The sequence below is a fragment of the Citrus sinensis genome, chromosome 9 (assembly GCF_022201045.2).
Source record: "Citrus sinensis cultivar Valencia sweet orange chromosome 9, DVS_A1.0, whole genome shotgun sequence".
NCBI classification, from domain to species: Eukaryota; Viridiplantae; Streptophyta; class Magnoliopsida; order Sapindales; family Rutaceae; genus Citrus; species Citrus sinensis.
The window spans coordinates 9,091,668-9,119,480 of record NC_068564.1 but is presented as its reverse complement, the minus strand read 5'-3'; the positions used below and the strand labels follow the sequence as shown (position 1 = coordinate 9,119,480).

At 37.9% G+C, this 27,813-nt stretch overlaps 1 protein-coding gene and 1 long non-coding RNA gene across 2 annotated transcripts; one reads left to right on the top strand and one right to left on the bottom strand.

Moving 5' to 3' along the window:
* The first annotated feature begins 1,750 nt into the window (after positions 1-1,750).
* LOC127900075 (uncharacterized) lies at positions 1,751-21,005 on the top strand. Its single transcript, XR_008052103.1, has 3 exons — positions 1,751-2,636; positions 2,758-2,946; positions 20,669-21,005. It is a non-coding gene; the product is annotated as an uncharacterized LOC127900075 (long non-coding RNA).
* LOC112495625 (probable LRR receptor-like serine/threonine-protein kinase At3g47570) lies at positions 20,965-24,647 on the bottom strand. Its single transcript, XM_052434525.1, has 3 exons — positions 23,727-24,647; positions 21,609-23,606; positions 20,965-21,490 (listed from the first exon to the last, which is right to left on the bottom strand). Exons 1-3 carry the CDS (start codon positions 24,418-24,420, stop codon positions 21,132-21,134), a joined length of 3,051 nt encoding a protein of 1,016 aa, XP_052290485.1. The 5' UTR covers positions 24,421-24,647; the 3' UTR covers positions 20,965-21,131.
* Positions 24,648-27,813: the final 3,166 nt, after the last annotated feature.

Below are 27,813 nucleotides of genomic sequence, written 5' to 3'. Positions count from 1 at the left end.
ATTCATCAAAGTTGACACTTGACACCCCTAAAAACTATTACAGATGCTTTAAAAATCTAGGCCATATCAAGCACATATCTTTCACTCATAGTTTGGAAGAATTAAAACGACTCTCCAGGCCCACGGAAACAATATGGCTACGAACAATTAATAATTTTCTCAAGAAAACTATCAAAGGATAATGTATAATATTCTTACTCTGATAACATATGAAATTAACTTAAATTTGCTATTCTTTTACTCAATGTCCATCTTATCTTCAATAGTCTCATTACAGTATCTTTTGCATTGATCCTGTTTTCCAGTCATTCAATTGCATATTCCATACCCAAACTCAAAATAGTTAACATACATTTGCGCAAAATTGTTTTTCCTCTCCACTCAGCATATTTTTCTCCACAAGTTCCATCAGTGAAAAATGTAGCAAGCATTAATCCAATGTCATAAGCTCAATTCTGTTGCAAAAATTACATCAGTAGGTTTCACCCTGGTAAATGTTTCTGTTAATTAACACAATCCTATAGCTTTAAACATCACTTCTTGTAGATGCTCGTCCTTCTATGTCGTACTCTAAAAATCAAAGTAATTTCATAATTAGATAAATAATCCATAATATTTTGTATGAGAATTTTACAAATTAGTATTAATTTGGAAAGTTTAATAGTAAAGGAAAAAAGTTGTTTCACAGTAAACCTGGTGCCATATAACCTATCGTAGCAAGGGTTTGTTTTCACATCACAGATTGATCTTCTCAACTTAAGAGATTTAAAATGCCAAAATCACTCAAATAAGAAACCATATTTTCATCTAACAATACGTTACTGGGCTTCAAGTCACAATGAATAATAGGAGTTGAGTGATTAAAATAGTGATATTCTAAAGCTGATGCAATATCTATCATTATCTTTAATCTCTGAAAAATATTCAACATGCAATTGTGAGAATACAAACAGTTCTCCAAGCACCCATTGGGCATTTATTCCAAAATTATGCTTTGAAATTATTGTTTGAGCAAATGTTGATGATATTGGCAAGGTTTTGATGGCGATTATTCTTCATCACTTCATATTTACCCTCAAAACTCTTCAATGCCGTTGCATATTGGGAGTGAAATCCTTTAATTACAACCTCTATTCCATCTTGATGAAGTCACGCTCTATGAAAGAAACCAAAACTTCCTATGCCAATTAGGTTGTTTTCACCAAATTGATCGGTTGCTCGCAAAAGCTCCAAGTTTGAAAACCTTCTTAATGTTGCTGGCGATGACAAAATACCATCATTTGACAACCGTCTGCATCTTTCTCCACATTTGCTCATCTTATATTTGAGAGACAGAGCAACTACAATTATTAGAGTAGTACTCAATAGCAAGACAATCATAAAGAGCTGTATCTTTTTCCTTGATTTATGTTGTCATAGGCTTGCAAAGTTTGCATGGTTAACCATACAAAAAAATTGACAATAGATAACAAACTATGCAAATTCTGAGGAAAATGACATAAGTCATAAAAGCATGATAGATTTTGTGTCTATCAAGTATTCATGATGAACTCGTGATAGAAGTAAATTATGTCAAGAATATAGGACGGCTTTGTGATAAAATATATTACATCAAAAATTGATGATAAAATTTAAATATTGACTTGATTTTAGCACTTTTATTTTTTGACTAAAATTTTGAGTATTATTTGAAATAAAATGTTATATGAACCAAAAAATGTTGTCGTTTCATGTAAGTTGGAGAGACGGTGTTTCTGTCATAAATTTAAAATATTAAATATTTAAAATTTTCTATTATAGAATAAAAAACCCATTAAAATAAAAATAAAAGTTTAAATTAAAAAAAAAAACCTCAAACTTTTTTTTCCCTTGGTGTTGAGGCTCCTATCCATTCTTTCACCAAATTCGCACAAAACCACCTGAAACCTTAGCGTCCTCATAGCCATCATTAATTGAACCCACACAAGCCCTCATAGCCACTCCTAATCGACCTAAGTAAATGTTCACATCCACAGCCACCATGACGGCAGTGTTCCAATCGACCTATGCTTCCTGATGTAGTTGAAACGTGTCGGTACTCACGCTGTTGGTCGCACGACGAGGCTCCGGCATGGGCTGGCACATGTGGTGGCCAAAAGATGAAGCAGAACAGTGGCAGTAAAGCGCGCTTCACGCACTAGTCGTGCAGTTGTCGCTGGCTAGAGGTGGGAGACTTCGGTGGCCATTTCCGAGGCGGATTAGCCACTGGCAGTGGCGATATTCATGTAGCGCAATAGACGTTCTCTCCTTTTGCCAGCAGCGGCACGGAAAAGCATCGGTGTGGGTTGCTTTTTAAATCGGCTAAAGCGGATAGGAAGTAATTAGCAGAGGAAAGATGAAATTAGGTTTTCATGGTTTATATCATCGAGATCCTTTAAGTTTCGTAAACTTTATATTTAGGCCGAGCAGTTTAATCAATTTGCACTGAAGTCCCTATATGAATTGTAGAACTAGGGATCTTTATATCATTATGTCGTTGCAATTTATATTTCATACCCACTATATTGGCTGCTCTTCTATTTTTTCTTCCGCAACTTTAGAGAATTATGGAGCAGTTAGACTTACATATTGTCACACTTTTTATGTGGTGGGCTTAGGTAGGAATATCTAGAACAATTACCTTTCACCGATGTTCTTGTTCTTATTTCTCTTTCTTACCTTTTGAATTTCTTTTGTAAATTGAATAAGTGTTCTTTTGTCCTTTTTATTATCTTGCAGCCGAAATTGTAAGAAAAGGCTTGTAGGAGGCACGTTCCAACTTCTAAAGTAAGATAAGAGGATGCTTTTGGTTTCATTTCCTTTTTTCTTTATCTTTATCGGGGTTTGGAACTTTGGGGGATTTAAAGTCTAATGCCACGATTTGGATGTGCCTCTTCTCCATTAACAGAGTAAATTGTGTGTGCCCAGGTATACATTGTTTTGGATCATGTTGTTAATCTGCAAGCTAGCATTCAACTATGTTCTTGTCCATGTTGATTGAATTAATACCTTTACGGTTCAAATTTACTACTGAATTTAGTGCAAGCACAATAAGTAGATGCTTAAAATAAAGTGAATATGCATTCATGAAGCTATTGACGCATATAAATAATGTTTTCTGCATGTGCATATAAGCTTATGTATCTTCAAGTTCATTTAAATAATTACTTATATGTATGCTTGCCAATCGTCTCAAGAAAATTGGGGTTGAACATTTAGAACTCTCCTAACCTATGCTGATAAGTAATATCTATATGATAATGATGTTTATCTGGCATGGCCCTCTATCAGTGATTTATTATATATAGTGTCATCTTAAATTCTAACCTTTCGTTTCAGTACATCACTAGCCAATGAACTTCCCCCTTCACCGTGAAAGGAGCCCAACCTAAGTTTATTTTGTTTGATCTGAAACTTTTTTTTTTTTTTTTGGTTAAAGTATCGTGGTTATGTGGATATATCTTGTACTCTTGGATCCTGTATTTGTGAGTCAAATGAGGGAGAGACAAAGAACTTTGTCTGTCTCCAAAGTCTGTAAGGGCCCCATTGCAACCTCACCTTATGTTTTTCTCCTTCATAGGTAAATTTGCTTGTTATCTTCATCAATATACATTAGCAAAGAGCCACTATATTTCGTGGTAGTTTGTTTTTCATTTGTTTGCCATTCCTCTAAGTAATAGTGGTCTGTTGAAATACTTTATGTGCATGCCACATTTGGGTCTATTTCTTTATACTTGCGACATGATGTTGAGCACTAGTCACTAGTCTGGTTTATTGGTTAATAAATAAACTTGTAGTACAAGGATCTGGTCTGTTGCATTCTTCCACCTAGAACTTTATAAAAGAATTGGAGTTTGTTAAATGATGCAATCTTTAGCCAGTTAAGGTGTGAAAGAATGAAATATTTGCTCTATGAGTTTGTGAAATTATTTTTTTTAAATTTAATCTTTATATGTCTAATGATGGGTGAGCCAAAGTTTTTGATTGAATCCAAAACGATATATGTGACATCATTTTTTAAGTTTGACAATATTAATCTTGTAATTAACAGTTTAATGGAAAGAAAACATATACTTAGGATGAGCTAGATGAGGCTTGTCTGGAGTGGGCTAACCATTTTTCTAACATCCTTGTTGCATTAGCAAAATTGTAAAGTATGAAACTATGGATATTAGTTGTTACAATTTGTTGAAATAAAAGTTATAGTGTTAAACTCTGATGGTTGCTATTAAGGATTATAGTGTAGATTTTATGCATTTGATAACATTAGGTTTGATTAATTATGCATAGACTGATTTGCTAGGGTTGAGTTGGAATGTTGTTGGGTGTATGGGTGGAATTAGAGTATTGTTGGAAGATGGTATTTCTGCTGGAAGTTTTGCCAGAAGTCTTGTTGTTGGAATACTTTCATTAATCTTTGGAAGTTTTGTTGGGTAACTTAGCTGATTTAATTTTTTTTTTTTTGGAGTTTGATTAGATTTTAATTGTTATTTTATACTTTGAGATGGTTTTTTGAATTTAGTATGTTTCATCATGTGTTGGTAGTGATCACAGTGGATACTAGTTGTATATCTTTTGAAATTAATTTAGTTGATTGAATGGATGTTAATTATTATTAATTGTTTTTGGTTTTTTAATGATATTCATGTTATTAATCAATTAAATCTATAAACAAGAATTCATCAACAAATTATAATTATAATATAATTTTTTTTAAAAAAATCAAAACTTTATGAATAGCCATTATACATTCTGTCATAAATAACTTCTCTAGAGATTATTATTTATAAGGACAATTAGCTTCAGTGTTGACATGTTGAGGGTTAGAGCTGGTACCACACCAACTAAGTTGTTCACTGTGAGCACGAAAACCTTTAGATTTGGAAGATTTGCGATTTCATGGAGTATCTCACCTGGTAAATTAACATAGATGCTAAAAATCTCACTTGCAATATATTATCTAAAGTATTCAAGAAAGATGACAAGTGATAAATTAAAATATTTATATAGTATTATGAACATACCATGAAGTTTGTTGTAGTGAGATATATTCATTTGAGCACAGTCAAGCTTCCGATTTCTTTTGATATTGCACCGGATAAATTATTGAACTGCAAATTTAGTAGTTGCAGTTGTTTGTACTTTGATAAATCAGAAGGAATTTTTCCGTGAAGCATGTTTTTGGCCAAATGAAGTACTTTCATATAAAAGATAGTTGCAAATATTTGTTCGAGGTTCACCAGAAAGTCTGTTATTAGACAAATGAATGTCTGATATTGAAGTCGTGTTGAAGATGAAAGATGAAAAGGAGATAGAGAACTGATTATCACTGAAATCAAGTAATTTCTATGTATGGATGGTGAAGATGGAGGAGGAAATTTCACCTGAAAGCTTGTTATGACTAAGATTAAGTGTTGACAGCGAGGAAAGGTTTCCAAGATAAGGAGGCATGGTGCCTCGTAGATTGAAGCTATAAAGATTCAGAGCTATGACTCTGCGACTATTAACATCACTCGTGATGTCAATCCAGGTGCAAACAAATGTATTTGATGTCCAATTTTAGGCCAAAAGATTGGTTGGGGCATAAGTTATATGATCTTTCAGGGCAAGAAGAGCTAGCTTGTTGATCTGTGGTAATATATGCTGATGCTGAAATCTGCTCGCCCTTTGCCCAACCAGATCGTTCCACCAACGCTTGTGTGCTCAATGGAAAGGATACTGCCCTTTGCCTCCTTCAAGAACTGCGAACGCCCTAGGGGTTGGAATCACCTTTTTTCCTTCTTTCTAATCATGCACTCATAGAGATAGATTAGAGACGCTGGTGGTTTTACCGGCGTAAACCCTCCGATGCCTAAGTTAACACAAGGTGTTTACGAGAAAACTATATAATTTGGATTGTTTAATTTCATGTAATGCTTTCTAAAACTTGTAAGGAATATAATTTGGTTTCAATTTGGCAGAGTTTTCCCTTTACTCTCAATTTGTTTGTCCCTTTTTTTCATCGGTTTCCAGACTTCTTATAGCCGCTGACCCACGTTTTTGCCTACTCTTCTTCCCCCCTTTATCGGGTGATGGCAGACCCTCGTGGGTCTCCAACCACTAGATTGTGGGTAAACGTGGGATGCCATGTCTCTTTCGATGGTTCGGGGCATAATAAAACTGTCGCGATTTTATGAGATCGTGTGCCCTTTCTTCGGGTGATGGATATCTGGTCGGTATACGTCTCTGGTTGGTACTTGTCTCTAGTTGGCATATGTTTATATAAGACGTTTTACCAGGACTCTTCTCGTGCCATTCAGCTAAGGAGATTCACCTCGGGGTGGGAATGAGGACATGGCCGAGCCAGTACTTTTTATTGCTTAACACCAGTCCCCCAGTTTCTGGTTTTGTGAGTGAAACGAGTTGAGATTAGAAACTAAGAATCGGATCCTACCGACCCCGAGAAATACCTATCTGGTCTTCGTGTTATTATGACGGATCTGAGGTTCCGTATTTTGTTTAAGGAGATTTCGGTCTCAGTATGGGCCTTTGTGAGCACGTCCAATATTTAGCTGGGCTAACATCTCGTCAGGCCTTTTTTAACGGTTAGTAATGTGTCGTTTATTGTCCTTTTATATTTGAAATTTGAAACGACGGCCTATCTATCCTTGATATACGGCGAGTGAGCTGACATCCGTATCACTTAAACGCTTCCATTTCTCCCTTTTCGTTTCAAATCCCTAAATTAAAACTATCATCGTTTCGCTATCTGCCATTCTGCCGTAAGCCAACTCCTTCTTTAAACTTTAATCACACTTTCCGCGTCGTACACCTTCGTTTGTTGGGTCATTTCTCTGTCACGACAGTGCTACCAGTGCCATTCTATTCCAGGTATCGCCTTTAACCTCTTCTCTGGTTGTTGTTGATTGGGTTCTGTATTGTGGGTTCTGTATTTGTCCTTTTTTTGCACCCATATACTTGGATTTACTGTGCTTTCCCTTTTAAGACTTCAATATGTCACACCGAAAGGGAAAAATAATTATCGATGAGAGTGATGAAGAGATAGAGGATTCATACCCTAACCTGTTTGGACCCAATGATCCCCTATGCTCTTCTCGTAGTGTAGGTCCCTCCTACTATAGGGATACCCTTGAATACCCTCGTCCTATGACCACTTTGTCTTCCCGTAAATTAGAACCTGTGGAAAACCGTGGTGGACCAGCGTCGGGCTCTGGTGAGAATCATAATTCTGGTGGGGCTGGGGTCCCTGAGGAAGTGGGTGACAGTGAGGAAAGCAGTTCCGAGCCGAGCAGACCCCTTAAAAAGAGAAACATTAACCATAAGATTGAAACAGATACTTACCCCATCGATTATATAGCTTGTACCACCACCCCAACTGACCTACTTAAGCTTAGAAATCTTTACAATATTCCTGAGGAGGTTCTCCTTGTAATCCCCGGGAAAGATGACGTCCCCAGTCGGCCTCCGAGGGGGTATGTGACGATGCACCTGGAGAGTTTCAAGTTAGGGGCTCGGTTGCCCCTTCAGCCTTATTTTGCCAGGATATTGGGTGGCATGCATCAAGCTCCAGGTCAGCTTCACCCAAACGGGTGGAGGGTTCTCTCAGCCTTGTATGTGCTATAGGAGAGGTGTGGACTCGTGGAACATTCCCTTGCTGAAGTAAAGCATTTGTACCAGCTGAGGAGTAACCCAAAGGAAGCAAGCTGGTACTACTTCATGTCAAGCTTTGCAAAGAGGAAGCCTATCACCAGCTTTCCTTCCTCATGTAAAAACTGGAAGAACAAATTCTTCTTTGCTGGAGGAAATTGGTGTCCATCAATCCATTCGCTTGGTTGTGATATTCACCTTTCAACGCGTTTTGTCACCCCAGGTCGTTTAGTTTTTGCATACTTTTCTTCTCTGTTTGTTACTTATTCGATTCTTTAACCTTTTTTGTTCTTTCAGAGTCGTGGGGCCTGATCGAGAATCTTAACGACAGACCGTTGCTCTAAGTGGAAACTGCTCTGGTGAACGCGTCTACCTGTCAAGATCTCCTGTTAACAACAAATCTTGTCGGGTCATGCTTAGTGGACGTAACTGTCAGGATGGACAACAAGATCCTCAGTGCTATGACAAGAAAACGTGGTCGGGCTTCAGGCAGCTCCAACAACCCCCCCTTCTTTGAAGAAAACCAATGTTAGTCTCTTCAAGGCTTCTGCTCCTGCTCTGCCCCTTTCTCCATCTCGGAAGAATGGTGGGGAGAAGGTTAGTGACAAGAGTCCTGAGGTCAGTGTTCAGTCTGGAGACCGATCCTCTCCTCTTCCGCCTCGGGACCAGGGTGACTACCTGACCCCGTACCAGAGGGATTATGGCAAGTCAGTGGGACCTAAAATGGTTAAAGATATTAAGAACATGAACCTTAGCGAGTTAGTTGGGTCCGTTCAGAGGGTCTCCTTTAAGTTGGCTACTTTGGTTTCTTGCTACAAGAACAGGTACATGCACCATGAGAGGAGGCTTCAAGCTGACAACCAAGACCTGAAGAAAAAGGCTGATTCTACTGATCGCTCGAAGGAGAATTTTCTTGAGCTGCACAAGCAGATCATGGACCTGGAGGAGAAAGTGGCCATTGTTGAGTCCAACTCCTCCAAGCTTGAGAATGAGTTGGGTGACCTGAAGTCTGATCTCCAAGCCACTCAAAGTGAGCGGGATACTTTGAGGACGACCGTCAAGGAGTAAATCAAGTCCTTGAATGAGCAGGTAGCCGAGCTAAAAGGTAAATCTGCTGAGGTGGACGATCGGCTGGAACAAGTGCATCATGTTTGTGCTTAAGGAGGAATATCTCGAGTTTAACATGAGCAAGCTGGAGGCGGGAGTGCAGAAATATATGGCCGAGTCCGACCAGGGGGATAAAGAGCCGGGGAACCAAGATCAGGTGGAGGCTCCTTCAGGTGGGGTGCAGGAGGAGGGAACAGGGGATCATGCTCTTGAAGCAGGCCAGGGGTCAACGCCTATTCTCTCAGAAGTTGCTGGTCCTCCTCTTTCTGAGATTATTGATCCTTCTCCTACCGAGGCTGCCAAACTTCATGATCCTTAGGCTTATTTTTTTATGTAAATTTTAGATTTTCATTTATTTACAAACGCTTGGATGTCTATAAACTTATGATGCTTTCTGTTTGCTTTCTTGCCATGGTTTTGCTTATGGATCGTTTCTACAAATTGCCTTAACATATTTAATTGACTTTGCCTGCTGGTCCTTTAATCAACCAAGCAGGAACGGGCACTTGTTTTCCTTAGTGAAATTTATAGAACTTGCCTGCTGGTCCTTTAAGTGACTGAATAGGAATAAACACTTGCTTGCCTTGACCAAATTTGTAGATTTGCCTGCTGGTCCTTTAGGCGACCGAGCAGGATTAGGCACTTGCTTGCTTTAACCAAATTTATAGATTTGCCTGCTGGTCCTTTAGGCGACCGAGCAGGAATAGACACTTGCTTGCCTTAACGAATTTTGTGAAATAGCCTTCTGGTCCTTTAGGCGACCGAGCAGGATTAGGCACTTGCTTGCCTTAACGAATTTTGTGAAATAGCCTTCTGGTCCTTTAGGCGACCGAGCAGGAATAGGCACTTGCTTGCCTTAGTAAAATTTGTAGATTTGCCTGCTGGTCTTTTAGGCGACCGAGTAGGATTAGGCACTTGCTTGCCTTAACGAATTTTGTGAAATAGCCTGCTGGTCCTTTAGGCAACCGAGCAGGAATAGACACTTGCTTGCCTTAGTAAAATTTGCCTAGCGAGGGAATTTATGTTGAATTCATCTTTATTGAACTTTGCATGGATTACAAAAAGGCGAAATATGTGCATATGCCACAATTCATCATGCATTTAACAGAAATAACTTATCGAAATAAAAAGTTGGTAAAGCACTTTGCTTACTGGAAGTATTTCTTCAAGTGCTCAGCGTTCCACGATCTCTTCACGTCTCGTCCATCTAGGTAAGTCAGCTTATAAGCTCCTGGGCCAGTTGTTCGTACAACTCTGTACGGGCCCTCCTATTTCGGGCCAAGAACTCCATGATTAGGATCTCTTGTGTTTTGGTTCACTTTTTTAAGTACTTAATCTCCTGCTCGGAACTGTCTCATACGTACATTTTGTTGTAGTAACGCATGATCTTTTTCTGGCATTTGGCCACTCTTTGCGAGGCCCCTTCTCTTTTTTCCTCCAGCAGGTCTAAGCTCATGCAGATTTGCTCGTCATTTTGTTCCCTGTTGAAATACTCTATCCGATGTGTTCCCACCCCGATTTCTGCAGGGATTACTGCCTCATGACCGAAAGCTATGGCAAATGGGGTTTCTCCTGTGGCGGTTTTGTGGGTTGTCAGGTAGGCCCATAACACTCCTAGTAGCTCATCGACCCAAGCTCTATTCTTCTCTCCTAGCCTAGTTTTTAAGAGTTTCTTTATTACCTTGTTGGCTGCTTCCACTTGCCCGTTTGTCTGGGGGTGTGCGGGGGTACAAAACTTCATATCCACACCCAAGTTTTGGCAAAATTCTCTAAAGTTGTGGTTGTCAAACTACCTCTCATTGTCTGTTATGACAGCATAGGGGATCCCGTATCTGCAAATGATATTCTTCCAGATGAAATCCGTTGTCTTTCTTTCTGTGATTTGATTGAGGACTCTCACTTCTACCCATTTAGTAAAGTAATCTATAGCTACAATCACATGTGTTGCGGCTCCTCGACCTTTGGGTAATGGACCGATTAGGTCAATTCCCCACTGGGCAAAAGGCCATGGGGATGACATTATGGTCAACTTTCCTGGGGGCTGAGGAGGAACCTCTGTGAAGTTTTGGCAGACTTTACAATTTTTTGCCATCCCCTTAGCATTCTGGTGCATGGTCGGCCAAAAGTATCCTTGCCGAAGTGCCTTGAAGGCTAAAGTCCTTGCCCCCGAGTGGTTGCCGCATATTCCTTCATGAATCTCTCTCAACACATAATTTACTTCCTCGTCATCCAAACATCTCAAAAGGGGCAAGGTGAATCCTCGGCGGTAGAGTATCCCATCGAGTAGCGTATACCTTGCTGCCCGACATTTCAACTTCCTTGCTTGCTTCCTGTCCTCTGGTAAGATGCCATCGCGGATATATGAGAGAATCGGGTCCATCTAGGATTTTTCGATGCTCACCCACATTACTTCTATATCCTCTACTATGCTTGGAGAGGTCCTCACTTCTAATGAAACCGACTTGGGTAACTTTGGATCCGCAATTGCAGCCATTCTGGCCAACATATCTGCTCGGTAGTTCTCACTCTGGGATATTTTCTTTATTTCTACTTTTTGGAAAAGCCCAACCATCTGCTTTGCCTTCTTCAAATAACGCCTCATCTTCTCTTCCCTTGCTTGGAATTGATCACTGAGCTGATTACAGACTAACTGGGAATCTGCTCGAATTTCTACCATTTCTGCTCATAGTGCGTGTGCAAGCCCGAGCCTAGTGATGAAGGCTTTATATTCTACTTGGTTATTCGTGAGCTGAAATTCGAATTTCACTGCATAGGATACTTCTATCTCTTCTGGGCTTCCTATTACAACTCCTACTCCGGACCCCTGTTCGCTACGTGACCCATCAACCATTATCAGCCATACCCCCTTTGGTTTCTCATGTTCACCTATTTGCTCCTCCTGAACTTCTTCCCCTGATTCAATATGATCAACCATAAAATCGGTCAAGGCTTGGGCTTTGATTGCTCCTTGTGGTCTGTAAGATAAGTCGAACTCGCTTAGCTCTACAGACTATTTTACTAGCCGACCAAATGCATCTGGTTTTTGGAACATTTGCCGAAGAGGTTGGTCAGTCATTACTACTATTGGGTGGGGCTGAAAATACAGTCTGAGCTTACGTGCTGCCGTTATTAAAGTTAGCGCCCATTTCTCCATCAGTGGGTATTTAGTTTCTGCGTCCACCAGGGCCTTGCTAGTGTAATACACAGGATGTTGCTTTCCTTCCTCCTCTTTGACCAGTACCGAGCTGGTAGCCCATTTGGAGATAGCCAAATACAAATACAGCTGATCACCTTCCCTCGGAGTTGATAGTAACGGGGCACGGACAAGATATTCCTTCAGCTGCCTGGGTGCTTTCTCACATTTTGATGTCCACTCTATTTTCCTCCATTTCTTTATGGTTTGGAAGAAAGGGTGACATTTATCTGTGGCCCGCAAGATGAAACGGTTCAATGCTGCCAACTTCCCTGTAAGGCTCTACACCTCCTTAACTGTCTGGGGGGACTTCATTTCTGTTACTGTCCGTATTTTTTCAGGATTGGTCTTGATCCTTCGGTGGCTCACCAGGAACCCCAAAAATTTACCCGAGCTAACCCCAAATGCACATTTCTCTATATTCAACTTCATCTGGTACTTCCTTAACAGTTCAAAAGTCTCTTCCAAGTGCTTCACATGATCTCTCGGTTCTTTAGACTTCGTGATCATATCGTCCACATATACCTCCATAGTGTGACCGATCAACAACTTGAAAATCTTATTCCCCAACCTTTGATAGGTAGCCCTTGCATTTTTCAGGCCAAAAGGCATCACCCTATAGTAAAACAAACCCATGTTAGTTATAAATGTGGTACTCTCCTCATCCTGCTCATCCATGGGTATCTGGTTGTATCCAAAAAGGGCATCCATGAAGCTGAGCAAACTGTGACCCGCCGTTGAGTTTACCAATTGATCTATTTTAGGTAGGGGAAAGCTATCATTTGAGCATGTCTTGTTAAGGTCTGTGAAATCCACACACATTCTCCATTTCCCATTAGCCTTCTTTACTAGCACTACATTGGAAATCCACTACGGATATTTAGCCTCCCTTATGAGTCCTGCTTTCAATAGTTTCTCCACCTCGGCATTTATGACTTCGTACCTTTCCTGGTTAAAGCACCTCCTTTTTTGCCTCACCAGCCTGACCCCTTTCTTGATTGCCAATTTGTGGCAAGCTACCCCACGATCAATTCCTAGCATGTCTTCATGCGACCAGGCAAGTATATCTGCATCGGACTGTAGGCATTTTACCAGCTCGCCTTTTATTGCCTCACCCAATCCTGACCCGATCTTTACCACTCTGCTCGGATTATTCTTGCTCACCAAAATCTCTTCCAGTTTCTCAACTGGCTCCTGGTGACCCTTTTTAGAATCTCCTCGGTTATCCAGAGTGGTAACCTGTAGTGTCTCCTTGGCCACTGTAGCGTAACAGCTCCTCGCTATTCTCTGGTCACCTTTTACTACGCCCACGACTCCGTTTACTCTGTATTTCAATGCCAGATAATGCGTGAATACAACGCATTAGCTTGCTCTCATAAAAGGTCGCCCCAGTATCATCTAGTAGGGGCGTTTCTCTTCCACTACTACAAAGTCCAGCATCACTGTTTTTTCAGATGGCTTCGCTCCTACGGTAATCGGCAGCTCGACGATTCCCATGAGGGTCAACCGTCCTCCTCCAAATCCCTTCAAGGATGTGTTCGTCCGCTCTAATTTCAAATCCGCAATCCCCATATCGTCTAGGACCGACTTAAATAGTATGTCGACCGAGCTGCCTGTATCCACCAATATTCGCCGGAATTCCTTACCTGCCACAATCGCTTTAATCACCAGTGCATCATCATGAGGGTATAAAATGCCCTCTTCATCATAATCTGTCCACATAATGGGAACTTGTCTTACTTTCGCCTTTGGCAGGTTGAAAAGTACCTCTTTACTGGTCAAAGCATATCTCCTATAATTCTTCCGTGCTCTGTTTGAATCTCCAGCCAATGTTGGCCCTCCTGCTATCACCTGAATAGTTGTCTGTTCCCGCTCTAGGCTCATTTTAACTCCATCACCCAGTGTATATTGTGATTCAATGACGGGGGACACTCCATCTACATATTCATCCAAATATCGGTTCCTCACCAAATCTTCCACATGAGTCTCCAGGTCACGACATTGGCTGATAGTGTGACCACGAGTGTCGTGGAATTTGCATAATCTGCTCTTATCACGTCTGTGAGCGGGTTTTGTTATAGGGGCAGGAGGGTACAGCATGCCTCGTCCCTCGATTCTTTCATACAACTCCTTCATAGAGACTTTCAATGGGGTGTACTGTTTGTACGCCAAGCTCTGATCAATCAGTTAGACCGCTCGGCTATCGTGGGTATCGTCCCGGGCTGGTATTGTAGGTAGCTGGTTTGGTCGACCAGCCCTAGAGTTAACTGCATGCAGTGCCCTGGGAGCGTTGTGATAAGGGTGGGCAGCCAACTGCCTGAATTCTCACTGTCGCTCCGGGAATGGGGGGCGCGGAGGCTGAGCTCGGTTGTATTAGAGCTGTTGTGGTCTCTGAGCCATGGGATAATGGCGAGACCGAGCTGATATTCCACACATCACTAGTGATTCTCTAGCTCGTCTTCCTGACCCGCTCCCACTCAGGGTTCTCTTTTTCTTTCGCCTCAGCTCCTCTAGCTGTTCACTCTTTATCCTTGCTTTTTTTTCTTCTTCAATTTCTATGTCTCTCTTTGCCTGCTCATACCCCGTCAAATAATTCTGAACGATGGGACTTCTCAAGTTGTACCATAATCGGCCTATCCTTACACCCTCCTTTAATCCCCTCAACGCCTGCTGGTGATTGAAAACTCCCAGATCAAGGATGGCCCGATGGTATCTTTTCACAAAATCCCAAAGGGATTCGTGTTCCTCCTATTTCATCCCAATTAATTCCATCATATCGTCCTCTGGGGCTACCGCTCCTCGGAACTGCTCGGCCAACTCTTGGTATATCTGCTCGTATCCCCTTATACTTCCTCGTGGCAGCTTACGGTACCATTCTCGGGCTTGTCCCTCTAGTGTCAAGGGGAATGCCCTGCATCTTTGAGCTGGTGTTAGTCCCTGTACGCCCGTCATGTCATTGAAGCGCTCAATGTGCACTAGCGGGTCGATCCTCCAGAGTACTTAAGGTCGGGAAAGCGGAAATCTCTTGGGATAACAGTGCCCATGATCTCAGCTGATAGCGGAGATTCTTCATCCAGCATTATCCTCCAGTTCGGAGGCTTTCTCTTGCCCTAGATCTCATCCATCACCTGCGCCAGCCTGCGTACCTCACCCTCCAATTCTAAAGCACGGTCAGGGTCGCGCGCAGCTATTTGATCTCGCTCCTGCTCGGCATTATGCAGCCGCTATCTGAGCTCACCTTCGTCAACATTTACTCATCGGTCATTGATTTTTAGAACTCACCCAGGGCGAGACTGGTCTCTCCCTTCATCCACACGCTCTCCTGGGATCCGACCAGCGCTTCTATGGGGATGTATCCCATAGGGTTGGTCTACTAGCAGAGGGATCTCCTTGATTCTACGCCTCCGTAGGATGGGTTCCGCCATGGTTTCGTCTCTTACCACAGTGGTCTCGCATTCCCTTCTCCGCTCATCCCTCAACTCATGTAATATAACTGTGAGCGTCTCCATTTGCTTTTCCATCTATTCCATTCGATCTTGCATCATCCTCTCTCTAGCTTCGTTTGCGATCTCTCGGAGAGTGATTGTTTCGCCAGTTTCATTATCTCCCCCTAAGGCGTCCTTCCTTGTCATATCCATAATCAATCGTTCGCTGCTTCTCTGATGATTACTAACTTGGTGGTTGCTTTTTATTCAAATCCCCACAGACGGCGCCAAAATGTTGATGCTGAAATCTGCTTGTCCTTTGCCTGACCAGATTGTTCCACCAACGCTTGTGTGTTCAATGGAGAGGATACTGCCCTTTGTCTCCTTCAACAACTACGAATGCCCCAGGGGTTAGAATCACCTTTTTTCCTTCTTTCTAATCCTGCACTCACAGAGATAGATCATATGTACATCTAATCACCACAAAATTTTAACATGTACTTTGCACCACCTTTATTTTAAAGTTTGTATCAATCAATTACTTTGACCTTATAAAATAATTATTTTATCTCTAAATAAATTAAAAGATTATTTTATTCTACAAAATTTTAAAAAATAAAAAATTATATTATAAGAATACCCTTGAATTTAATAAAATAAATAAATCTAAAATCCAATATGTTAATTTTTATAAATATAATTTCATTTAAAAATTATCATGTTAATTTTTGTAATCATAATTTCATTTAACTTGTATAGGGAAGTATACAAGAAGTATAAGGAGCTTTTCTTTTCATGTTAATTTTTGTAAGCTTCCCTATACTTAATTTAACTACAGAAAATAAATGAAATTATAATTACAAAAAAATATAATGACAAGATGTTGTCTTTATAATTATAATTTTATTTAAAAATTATCATCTTAGATTTCGGTATTTATTTATTTTTATTGAATTTAGGGTATTCTTATAATTATAATTTTTATATTTTTCAATATTTTGTATAATAAAATAGTCTTTTAATTCATTTTGGGGTAAAATTGTTATTATATTTTTTTGAAAAGGAAGATTCTATTAATCTAAGGAAGAAATTAGGTATATCAAATGTGAAGGGTATGAACCATCCATACAATATTTTCACATTTCTCTAAAGTTAGTTTAGCTAGATAGTGGGCAATGGCATTGCAAGATCTATGAGCATATATGATGCTAACTTGTTCAAATTGTTTCATTAAGCTCTGGATTTCTGAAAGTACCCAAAAAATCTCGGTTCTGCTGCCCTGGTTATTGTTTACTAAGTTAACCACTCCTTGTGCATTTGATTCCACAATCAAAGCTCGTACATGTGCATCTTTAGCAATCTGCATGCCCCATTCCATGGCTTCTGCCTCAGAAACAAAAACATCTCCAAAGAATTTTGAAACCTTAATTACAGCTGCTATCACCTTCCCTCGCTCATCTCTAATAATAGCTCCCAGCCCTACAAGGTTTGTGTCTGAGTTGGTAGTTGCATCCACATCAACTTTGCCATATCCTTTTTGGGGGGGACTCCAAGTCTCATTAAGCATCACCTGCTGATTTTCCTTGCGTGCATCACCCGGATGTTTAACTCTTGTATAAGCTTTAATTACGACTTCAGCTTTAGCAATAATCACCTGGGGGTTTTGCCTTTTTCCCTGGAAGAGCATCTTGTTTCTTGTGTTCCATGTCACCCAAAAATTCTTACCATCATTTCTAAGTCAGTTTTTCCTCTTCTTCTGTTCATGTCATGCATCATAGTCAGAATGTCTTGCCCAGACCTTCCTTTGATATCATCTTCCATGTGAGTAAGCCTCCAAATTTTCTTGGTAGCCTTACAATCCACTAACACATGAAGAACATTCTCCAACCCTATTTTACTTGCCTGGCAGGTGGGCTCCTGAATTATTTTTCTCTTCCACAAGTTCTCAGCTGATGGGAGGAGATTCTTAGCAGCCCTCCATATGAAATTTTTTATCTTCTTCGGCAAGGCTAGGTTCCAAATTATGTTCCATTGATTTTTCATAGCCTCGAAGCTTGATGGCATGGCTGGAAACTTCAGTCTAAGTGTTGTTTGATACCCGCTCTTTATAGTGTACTAACCTTTCTTCTCATAGTACCAAATTATTTCATCTTTTTGTGGCCTTCTTGGTAGAGGAATTTTGACTATACTATCAGCATCCAACCTATCAAATGTCTGTATATCAGCCTCTCATCCCATTGATTCTCCTCGTTTATCAGTTCAGAAACCAAAGCATCAGTTGGCATGGTTGGTTTGAACACAGGTTTAAAAGCTAGTGGCTTGGGGATCCAATTGGCCTTGTGAATCTCAATCTGCTATCCATTTCCAATCCTCCACCTAGAACCAGCATGTATAGTTTGTTGCCCCCACAAAAATGCTTCTCCAAATGAAGGAAGGGTTGGAGCCAAGCTTTGCATTCAAGAAGTGTTTATTCTGGAGATACCTAGCCTTTAGAACTCTTGCCACCAAAGAATCTGGAAATTTCAAAATCCACCAGCCTTGTTTTGCTACTAACGGCTGGTTGAAGCTGGAAAAATCTCGGAACCCCATTCATCTCTTCCATTTAGCTTGACTCAGCTTTTCCCACTTCGACCAGTGAATGTTCCTTCTATCACTCTTTGATCTCCACCAGAAGTTAGCAACTACTCGCTGAATATCATTACACACTCCCATAGGAAACTTGAAGACACTCATTGCGTAGGCTGGAATGGCTTGCGCTGCAGCTTTGATCAAAATTTCTTTGCCCCCGTCTGAAAAGAGCTTATGCTGCCAACTTGAGATCTTGTTGTAAAGCCTTAGCTTAATGTCATTGAAAAAATTGCTTCTTTTTCTCCCAATCATAGATGGCAGGCCTAGGTACTTCTCGTGCCTTGAGACAATGTTGAGCTGAAAGATGTTCCCAATTGCAGTAGCTCGATCACTCTGGATGTTGCCGCTTAGGAGTAAAGAAGATTTCTCAAAATTAAAAATTTGTCCAGATGTAACAATCAAGGATCTTTTTCAAGTTTTGGCAATCAGCAATTAAGTTTTGGCAATCTTTTCCCATGAGAAACACGTTCGGTGGTGCATGCCTGTTGAAATTTCGAACATAAATTTAACTCGATGAGTAGACGTCTGAATCGATTTCTTACTAAATTCACTCTATTGTTGAAAAACAATAACAGTCTAGCATGAAAAGCAATATGATTTCATCAAAAGTGATCATTGTTACTTCAGAGTTCAGATACTGTGTTTCTTAACAATTTTCTCATATATTTCTTCATCAAAACTGTACAAATAATAATAAACCTTGTTGGTTAATGATGGACCACCCTTTTTGGTGGCTACATCAATGGCATATAAGTTGTATCCAGTCACACACGCACACACATACAAACATCAATAACAAAAACAAGTATAAAAGAATTAAAAGACAAAATTAAAACTAGCTCCAAATGCAGTTGCAATTCCTTTGCCAAATAAGAGTGAAGGATTTTATCTATATAACTCTTATTTATTGTGCCATGCTGTGTGGAGTTAACACTATTTGAAGATATCTTAGTGCTTTGGTATGTTACACGTCCTACTTCTCAACAAGGTTTCAATAATAGTTCATCCAAATGTCTCTTGTAGTAATAGCCTAGTTGAAAATTTATGTAGATTGTTTTTTAATTGGCATAAATTTGAAAGCTCTAACACTCATTTATCTACCGATCGATAATCCTACCTAGAGATGGCCAATGGGCTAGACGCCACGTGGCATGGCACGTATCTGTACAGTACAGCACGACACGAGCACGTTTCGGTGGGGCACGCGGCACAGCACGGCATGGCACGCACGTGAGCCGGGCCAGGCTTAGAATTTTAGGCACGCGAGCCTTCAAAGCACGGCACGATTATAGATGGGCTAAGCATGGCACGGTAAAAAAGCACGCAATAAGCACGTTTTATTTTTTTAACGAAAGTAAACTTAAAATTTTATGATTTTATAAATAACTTGAAATTGAATTTTTTAAATTTATTTAATTCTTAGTTTAAAAAAAATACTATAATTTATTTATATTTATAATTTATTAAATAAATAATTGATATCATGATTTTAATGAATAAAATTATAAATATCATGATTTTAATGAATAAAATTATAAATATCATGATTTTATAAATATGGAATAATATTATTGTGAACTATGATTTATGACTCTATGTAAGTCCAAGTTAATAATTAAGTTAACCCTTAAGAATTTTTTTTTATTATTGTTGTTAAGTATTAAAAAAATCTAATACTATAAGGTCGATTTATTACTATTATTAGTTTATTATTATTAAATATGGACTTGAGTTTTGAATTTTCGATTCTATTAAATTTGAACAAAGGTATAGACTTAAGAAAAGTAAATAAACTTAAAAAAAATACGCTAACAGTTTAGTATGCGCTCAAAAATAGCTTTTTAAAAAAAGCTTATTGGGCTTTTTTTCTTAGGCACGGCACAAATGGGCACGGCACGTGTGCTGGGCTGGGTCTAAACAAAAAAATTTAGGCACGGCATGAAACACATAGTGGGCATGACACGGCACGGGCACGAACACGCATGTGCCTTGTTTTGCCGGCCCGGATCATTGGCCATCTTTAATCCTACCAAGACTACCTATAACAAGCCAAACCAATGTTCATTTGAAAGTGTAGAGTCCGAATATAATTATTAAAATTTAATTTTCAGATTCATATACTTGAGAAACAAGCTTAAACAGTTTCCAAACTGTTTGATAAAATGCATCAATGAACAAATAATTGGCAAGTTGGCGGGAAAGACACCAATAATAAGGCATGAGACTGAAAGCTCTTGAAGTTTCCAAGATCAAAAAAGATCGATGGACAAGATTGAGAGCCAAACATAAGGGTCAAGATTGATGGTAGAATAAAACAATAGTGCACAACATACCTTATCATCTTTGTATTCTAGCTACATCAATTCTTACTCCTTACCAACTGTAAATAATATACTTGATCTTTGTATGAATATGACATTGTGCTACCAATACAATTATGTCGCTTTACATAATTGCTGTCCTTTATCCTCTTTGCCTTCTTTTTCTGAACCCTTGGCTTTAGTTTCCGTAAATTAATCTCTTTCACAGTACTTAGGTACTTGTGATTTTCACACGACCAACAAAAAAGCATAATTTTTTAACCAATTCACTCTTATATATGTCCTAGTTGTCAGTCTGAATTCTTTTTGCTATTTGTGTATGAAAACAGAAAACAGGAGGACAGAAGGCGCCCTTAGGAGAGGGTTCAAGAGGCTGATGAATTTAGCGTGCTCGTGGATGTAGGAGAGGAATGTTTGAGTGTCCATGGGACTCGAACCTGTGCTCTAAACAAAGTTGAGGACACAAATCTACCAATAGGTGTCTAAAGCATTGGTGGCAATGAGATTCATTTCTTGAAATTGAAGTCATGTTTAATAAATTAAATCATATGCTTTTAGTGTAGCTTGACTTCCTCGCCTACAGCCAGACCACTATTCTACCTAAACACATGCAAAAAAAAAAAAGTATAGCAAAGATCATCAGTAGCATTTCTTGGAAGAACTAAATCAACTCTGCCATGAAAGCAAGATGACTACAACAGTTTTCTCAAGAAAAAATACCAAAGGAAAAGATATAAGATTCTTACACTTATTACATGAATTCAAATTAACTGTCAATGAAAGCAAACGAAATTAACTTAAATTTCCTATCCTTTTACTCAATGTGTCTCTTATCTTGAGTAATCTGGTAATAGTATCTTTTGCATCGATCCTTTTTTCCGGTGATTCCATTGTACACTCCAGAGCCAAACTAAAGATAGACAATAGACATTGCTCCTTTGCAGCAAAATGTTTTTCCTCTCCACTTAGCAGAGATTTGTCCACAACTTCCACCAATGAAACAGGAAGCAAGTCATTAACCCAACGCTTTAAGCTTAATTCTCCAACGAAAATTTCATCTGTGGGTTTTTTTTTTGTAAAAGTTTCCATTAACATAATCCCATAGCTGTAAACATCACTTCTAGTTGATATTTGCCCTTCTATGCCATACTCTATGAATCAAATTAATTTCATAATTAGATAAGTAATCAATAACATTTTGATATGAGGATTGAAAAAAATGTTAATTTGGAAAATTTAAAATGAACTAAAAATTTATTTGAAGCAAACCTGGTGCCATATAACCTATAGTGGCAAGGGTTTGAGTTCGCATTGTAGACTCATCTTCTCCACTTAAGAGTTTTGCCATGCCAAAATCACTCAGATGAGCAACCATATCTTCATCCAACAATACATTACTAGGCTTTAAGTCACAATGAATAATAGGAGTTGAATGACCGAAGTGAAGATATTCTAAAGCTGATGCAATGTCAATCATTATGTTTAACCTGCAAAAAATATTCAGAGCACAGTTGCTAGAATGCAGACAATCTTCCAAGCTCCCGTTGGACATGTATTCTAGAACTAATGCTTTGAAATCATCATTCGAACAACTGCTGATAATTTTGACAAGGTTTCGATGGCGAATATTTTTTATCACTTCACATTCAGCCTCAAAACTCTTCAATGTGCTTGCACATTGGGGGTGAAACACTTTTATTGCAATCTCCACCCCGTCTTCAAGTCTTGCTCTATAAACAGAACCAAAACCTCCAATGCCAATTATGTTGTTTTCAGCAAAATTATCTGTTGCTCGTAAAAGTTCGAAGTATGAAAATCTTCTTATTGTTGGTTGTGATGACAAGATAATATCATTTGACAACATTGTGCCTCTTTTTCCACGTTTGAGAGCTAGAGCAACTGCGATTACCAAAGTAGTACTCAATGGCAAAAAAATCACAAGGAGAAGTATTGTTTTCTTTGATTTGTGTTGCGCCCTAGGCTGGCTATGTTTGCATGGTGGGACTTGCAGATTTGGCAAACCACATAATAACTCATTTCCCATAAATGACTCAGCTGTGAAGTTGGCGAAAGGTCCTCCTCTGGGAATCTCTCCTTTTAGTTTGTTGAAAGAGAGATTTAGCTCTTTGAGATATGAGAGCTTCTCAAAGGACACAGGAATAGAACCAGAGATTTTATTATTCGACAAATCCAAACTTTCCAAACTTGTCATGTTACCAAACGATTCAGGAATTGGGCCTTCTAATCTATTATATGCTAGGGAGATATTTTGTAGACTTTTTAAACCTTCAAGTGTGGTTGGAATATTACCTGATAAATTATTTCTTGACAAATCTATTCCTACCACAGCCTTCAAATTTCCTATAGCTAAAGAAATAGGACCGTCCAATAAATTTGATGAAATGTCAAAGGACAAGATGTCTTTTAGGTTCCAAAAAGTTGAGGGAATTACAAAAGTAAATCTATTGGACCCTAAGTTGAGATATTGTAGAGAAGTGAGATTACCTAAGCATGAACTTATAGATCCTGAAATCTTATTACCATTCAAGTCCAATTCATTCAGCCTGGATAGAAGGCAAATCTCATCTGGGATTGATCCTGCCAACTTATTAAATGCAAGATCTAAACCTTGGAGTTTCTGCAGTCCGCCGAATGTAACTGGAATTGATCCTGATAAATTATTGCCTCCTAAACTTAAAACTATCAGGTTGCTTAAATTGCCGATTGCTTTAGGAATGTTGCCGCTAATATTGCAAAAGGCAATGTTAAGTCTTTCCAAAGAGAGAGAAAGATTACCTATTGAACTTGGAAGGAAGCCATCAAGTGGATTGCCTCCTAAGCCTAGGTATCTTAATTTCTTACAATTTGCCAAAGAGGAAAGAAATCCCAATTCTGGAGTTGAAGATGTCAAGTTGTTAAAAAAAATGTCGAAAAGCTTAAGGTTTCTTAAATTGCCGATGGCGCTTGGAATAAAACCTGAAAATGAATTGCTTCCCATCTCCAGTAGAATGAGTTTAGAAGCATTGGTGATGGAACTAGGAATGGTTCCAGAAAAACTATTGATCCCCAAGTTAAGAAACTCAAGATTTGGAAGGGCTAGGTCAATTCTTGATGGAAGACTTCCCGAGAGAGAGTTATTGTACAGGAAAATTTCTTTCAGTGTAGACATGTTGAAGATTGTAGCAGGTACAACACCAGTTAGGTTGTTGAATCCAAGCTGCAAAACGTCTAAATTTTGAAGATAGCCGATTTCTTGCGGTATCTCACCTGTAAATTTAACATAGATACGAAGGAGCTCTCTTACGAAAATCTTTGTTTAAACAAAAGTGTATCTAAGAAAGGTATAACGAGATCAGAACATTTATATAGCTAACGTTATGAACATACCGTGGAGTTTGTTATTGATGAGTGATATCCTTTGAAGTACTGTCAAGTTGCCGATTTCTTTTGGTATAGCTCCCGATAAATTATTATACCCCAAATGTAACTCTTGCAGTTGTTTGCACTTTGATAAAGAGGATGGAATTTTGCCATAAAACATATTTTCACGTAAAAAAAGGTGTTTCAAATAACGAAGATGATTGCAAATGTTTTCTGGAAGTTTACCAGAAAGTTTGTTCTTAGACAAACGAATGTCCAATATTGAAGATGTGTTGAAGGTGAAGGAAGACAAAGAACCAGAGAGCTGGTTATCCATCAAATAAAGTACTTTGAGTGTTGACATGGTGAAGATGGAGGAGGGAATGTTGCTCGAAAGCTTGTTATGGCTAAGATCAAGTGATTTAAGTGAAGAAAGGTTTGCAATTTCAGGAGGGATGGTGCCTTGTAGATTAAAGCTAGAAAGATTCAAGGTTGTAACTTTATGGCTATTGACATCACAAATGATGCCTATCCAGCTACAAATAGAGGCATTTGAGGTCCAGTTTGTGCCTAAAAGATTGGTTGGATCATAAGTTATGTGATCTTTTAGCGCAAGAAGAGCTTGTTGGTCTGTGCTAATGTTGCTTGCTGCTACTGTAATAACCAAGCAAAGCAGGCAGTGGATTACTGACCGTACTGTAATCACTTTAATCATCTCCATAGGAGGATATAAGATTGCTGTTTTCGATTGGTTTGGTAATGCAAGGAGGTTCGATGACTGAAAATAAATAATGAACCATGAGGAAAATACATGTAAGATTTTTTTCTTTTTCTCTTTTGTACATGGTTCCCCTGCTAATATAAAGTCAATGGCGGGGTCTTTGTGGCTCCTGAATGATGAAAAAAAACCGTGATTTATTTCGGGTGTACTGTAGAATTTCTGGTGATTGTGATTAAGTGTCCGTCAAAGACACTAGATACTTGTTATCTATTATGGTAGAAGGTCTTTTATTTTTTAGAATATTGTTCTTTCTTTATTTATTGTTTATTATGTGTATATGCATATCATTATTAGTTAAAACAAACACATAATAGAATTAAAAGTGAATAAATAAAAGAAGTAATTAAAATTTGTTCCTTTATTTAGAAATTGGTTTGCTGGAGTAGCAACCAATAATTTTTCCCGTTTTATGGGCCATCTCAACAGCGTGTGCATTAATTCTCCTTTGAATGTTCTATCATTTTCTTCTTTCTTATTGTGAGTTTTTCTATAACCACAGACTTGCTTTTCTGTGCATTGAATGTAGCATAGAAACATATTGACGTGTGGAAATAAAATTTCTCTCCATAAGAGGATATAAGATTGCTGTTTGCTATTGGTTTTGTAATGCATGGATATTCGATTACTGAGGAATAAATAACGAACCATGAAGAAAATACATGTAAGATTTTTTTTGTTTTTCTTTTTTTCTACTCTATTAATTTTATTTTTTAAAATATTTATTTATTTATCTATGTAGTAAAAAGGAGAGTGAAAAAATATGTTATTCTCCAAAAAATTCTTCCAATAAAAATAAGTTTATATTATTTTAATCAAATAAATGGTAATTAAAGCACTTCTCTTTCTCTCCGAAAAAAAGTAATAAAATATAAATTGAAGAGCGAGAAAATAACTCTACAAAATTGAAAAGAGAAAATTATTATTTATTTAAAAAATCTTAATTGGAGTGTTTTTTGAATTCTTAAATATTGATGTGCTTCTTCAAATAAGTAATAAAATCTAATAGTTTTTTTGGAGATGCTCTTACTCTATTGTGGTAGAAGGTATTTTAATTTTTCTAGAATATTGTTCTTTATTTATTTATTATTTATTATGTGTATATACATATTATTATTATTAGTTGAAACATACCCATAATTAGAATTAAAAGTGAATAAATAAAAAAAGTAATTAACATTTACTCCTTCATTTACAAATTGGTTTGCTCCAGTAGCAACCAATAATTTTTCCCATTTTATGGGGTCATTTCAATTGTTTGTGCATTAATTCTCTTTTGAATGGTCAATCATTTTCTTCTTTCTTTTTGTGAGTTTTTCCACAACCACAGACTTGCTTTTCTGTGCATTGAATCTAGCGTAGAAAGTAGAAACATATTGACGTGTGGAAATAAAATTAAATGTCATTTAATTTTCATTTGACTATTCACGTTTAAGAACTTTGTTTTTCTTCCGTTTACATCGATCGTCGGCTTCCGGCCCACGCGTGCGTGATATTAATTAAAGTTCTACGTACAATCCCACGGGTGATGATTTTTAAAATTGTGTGGTGTCTTATTCGTGTTTCGTGGTAAATTTAAATAAACACAAATACAATTAATTTTTTAATTATATTGAAACATCAAAACATGAATACAATTTGTTTATTAATTATATTAATCACCTGTTTACTATATTTAACACAAAAAATCAAAAATTAACTTAACAAAAAATAAATATGTCAATATTATTCTTAAAAATAAATAATAAATAAGTTAATGGTTGTAATGCACCTTAGGTTTTATCTTTTGTTATTTAACTAATGTTAAATTTTATTGACCTCCTTATACTCTTTTTTATTCATAAAATATTAAGAAATAATATGGTACTTTTTGTTTACATATACTATTAAAATTTTATTTAGCACTTTACACTGTTTTTATTTTTTTTTTAAGTACTAAATTATTTCTTTGTTTACAACCAAGACATATTAATCAACATATAACACTAATATCATTAAAAAGACAACAATATCCTTAAATTTATAAAATAAAAGTACAATTTAAGATTTTTTTCTCTTTCCTCTAACCTTTATCGCCATCATCATCACTCCTCACAATTGTCTTCTTCCATCGTCCTGATCTTCACATATTTTGCTCTTGGATAATTATACACCAATCACCCATTTTTTGGACTTTTTCATAAACACACTCACATATGTATATTTTACATAATTCCACTTTTTCAAAAATATACACACACATATATTTTACAGAATTCCACTCGAAGTTGACATTATATCCCACTTGTTCATTGCCAACTTCACTCAATTAGGGGAATATTTGTGAAACAACATTTTTGCCCCCAAATGTTCTAAAAATTTCATGGCAATTATTTCAATTGTCAACTCGAATCGGATGTTGTCAAAGCGAATTGTAAATTGTTTTGATGGAGAGCTTCTTCGTTACAATGTCATCAGATCCCTTAGTTTCAGATCCATTATTCCAAATCATGATCCCAAAATCATTAGCCTTCAAGCTAAAACATTTATTATGAACTCAACAACTCCAATTTTAACTAGCAGCCGCAAGGGTAATTCAAGAATCCCTTCTAATCTCAATCTCAATCTCAAAGTCCAACAATTTGTAGGAGTGACGATGGGTGCCCGTTCGTTTCCATTAGTATTGACAAATCCAATCGTTTGTAAGTTTTTGTTGCTGTCGCTTTCTTTTTCATTTTGGTGGACTTGTTCTTGTTCTTTTTGTTCAGTGGACAAATAACTAGTCTCCAACAAAAGGTTTTGGATCTTAATCATTTACTAATGGAGACGACAAAATTATTATTCGTTGTACATGACACTCAACATTGGAACTTTAATTCTTCACCTGTGTGGCTCGGAGCGGGTAAGACGGAGTCGTAGCCAATGTGTGGTCTTGTGGGGTGATATTGTTTGTGTTGCTTGTAGATTTTTAAGCGACTTCAGGCATGTTGGTGTGAATGAAGGTTGATGGAGATGAGACTTAACAATGGCGTGCTTTCATTGCTAGCTGTACTGGTTAACTCCACTTTCTTCATTTTCTTCCACCTTTTTCAAGAAGGATAATTTTTTTCCTTTTAAGACTCATAATAAATTGTAAATATAAAGAGTGTCAGGTGCTCAAGTAAATTTGATAGTAGTTAAATCATATATATAGAGAGAGAGAGAGAGTTCTTCTTTAGCGAGGATGTATACTAAAATATAAAAAATATATTTTTCAATATATTAGAGACTATATTTTTTTATCTATTAGTGTACTAAATTTTGTGTTTTTCATCTATTAGTAGCATCCTTACTTTGTTAAAACGAGAATGTTCTCAT

Excerpts from the sequence above, each read along its gene's own strand:
- LOC112495625 (XM_052434525.1), bottom strand. The coding sequence starts at position 24,420 with ATGGAGATGATTAAAGTGATTACAGTACGGTCAGTAATCCACTGCCTG. Across the intron at positions 23,607-23,726 it reads CATCAATAACAAACTCCACG|GTGAGATACCGCAAGAAATC; the intron begins GTATGTTCATAA and ends TTAAATTTACAG. Across the intron at positions 21,491-21,608 it reads TATAGGTTATATGGCACCAG|AGTATGGCATAGAAGGGCAA; the intron begins GTTTGCTTCAAA and ends TTTGATTCATAG.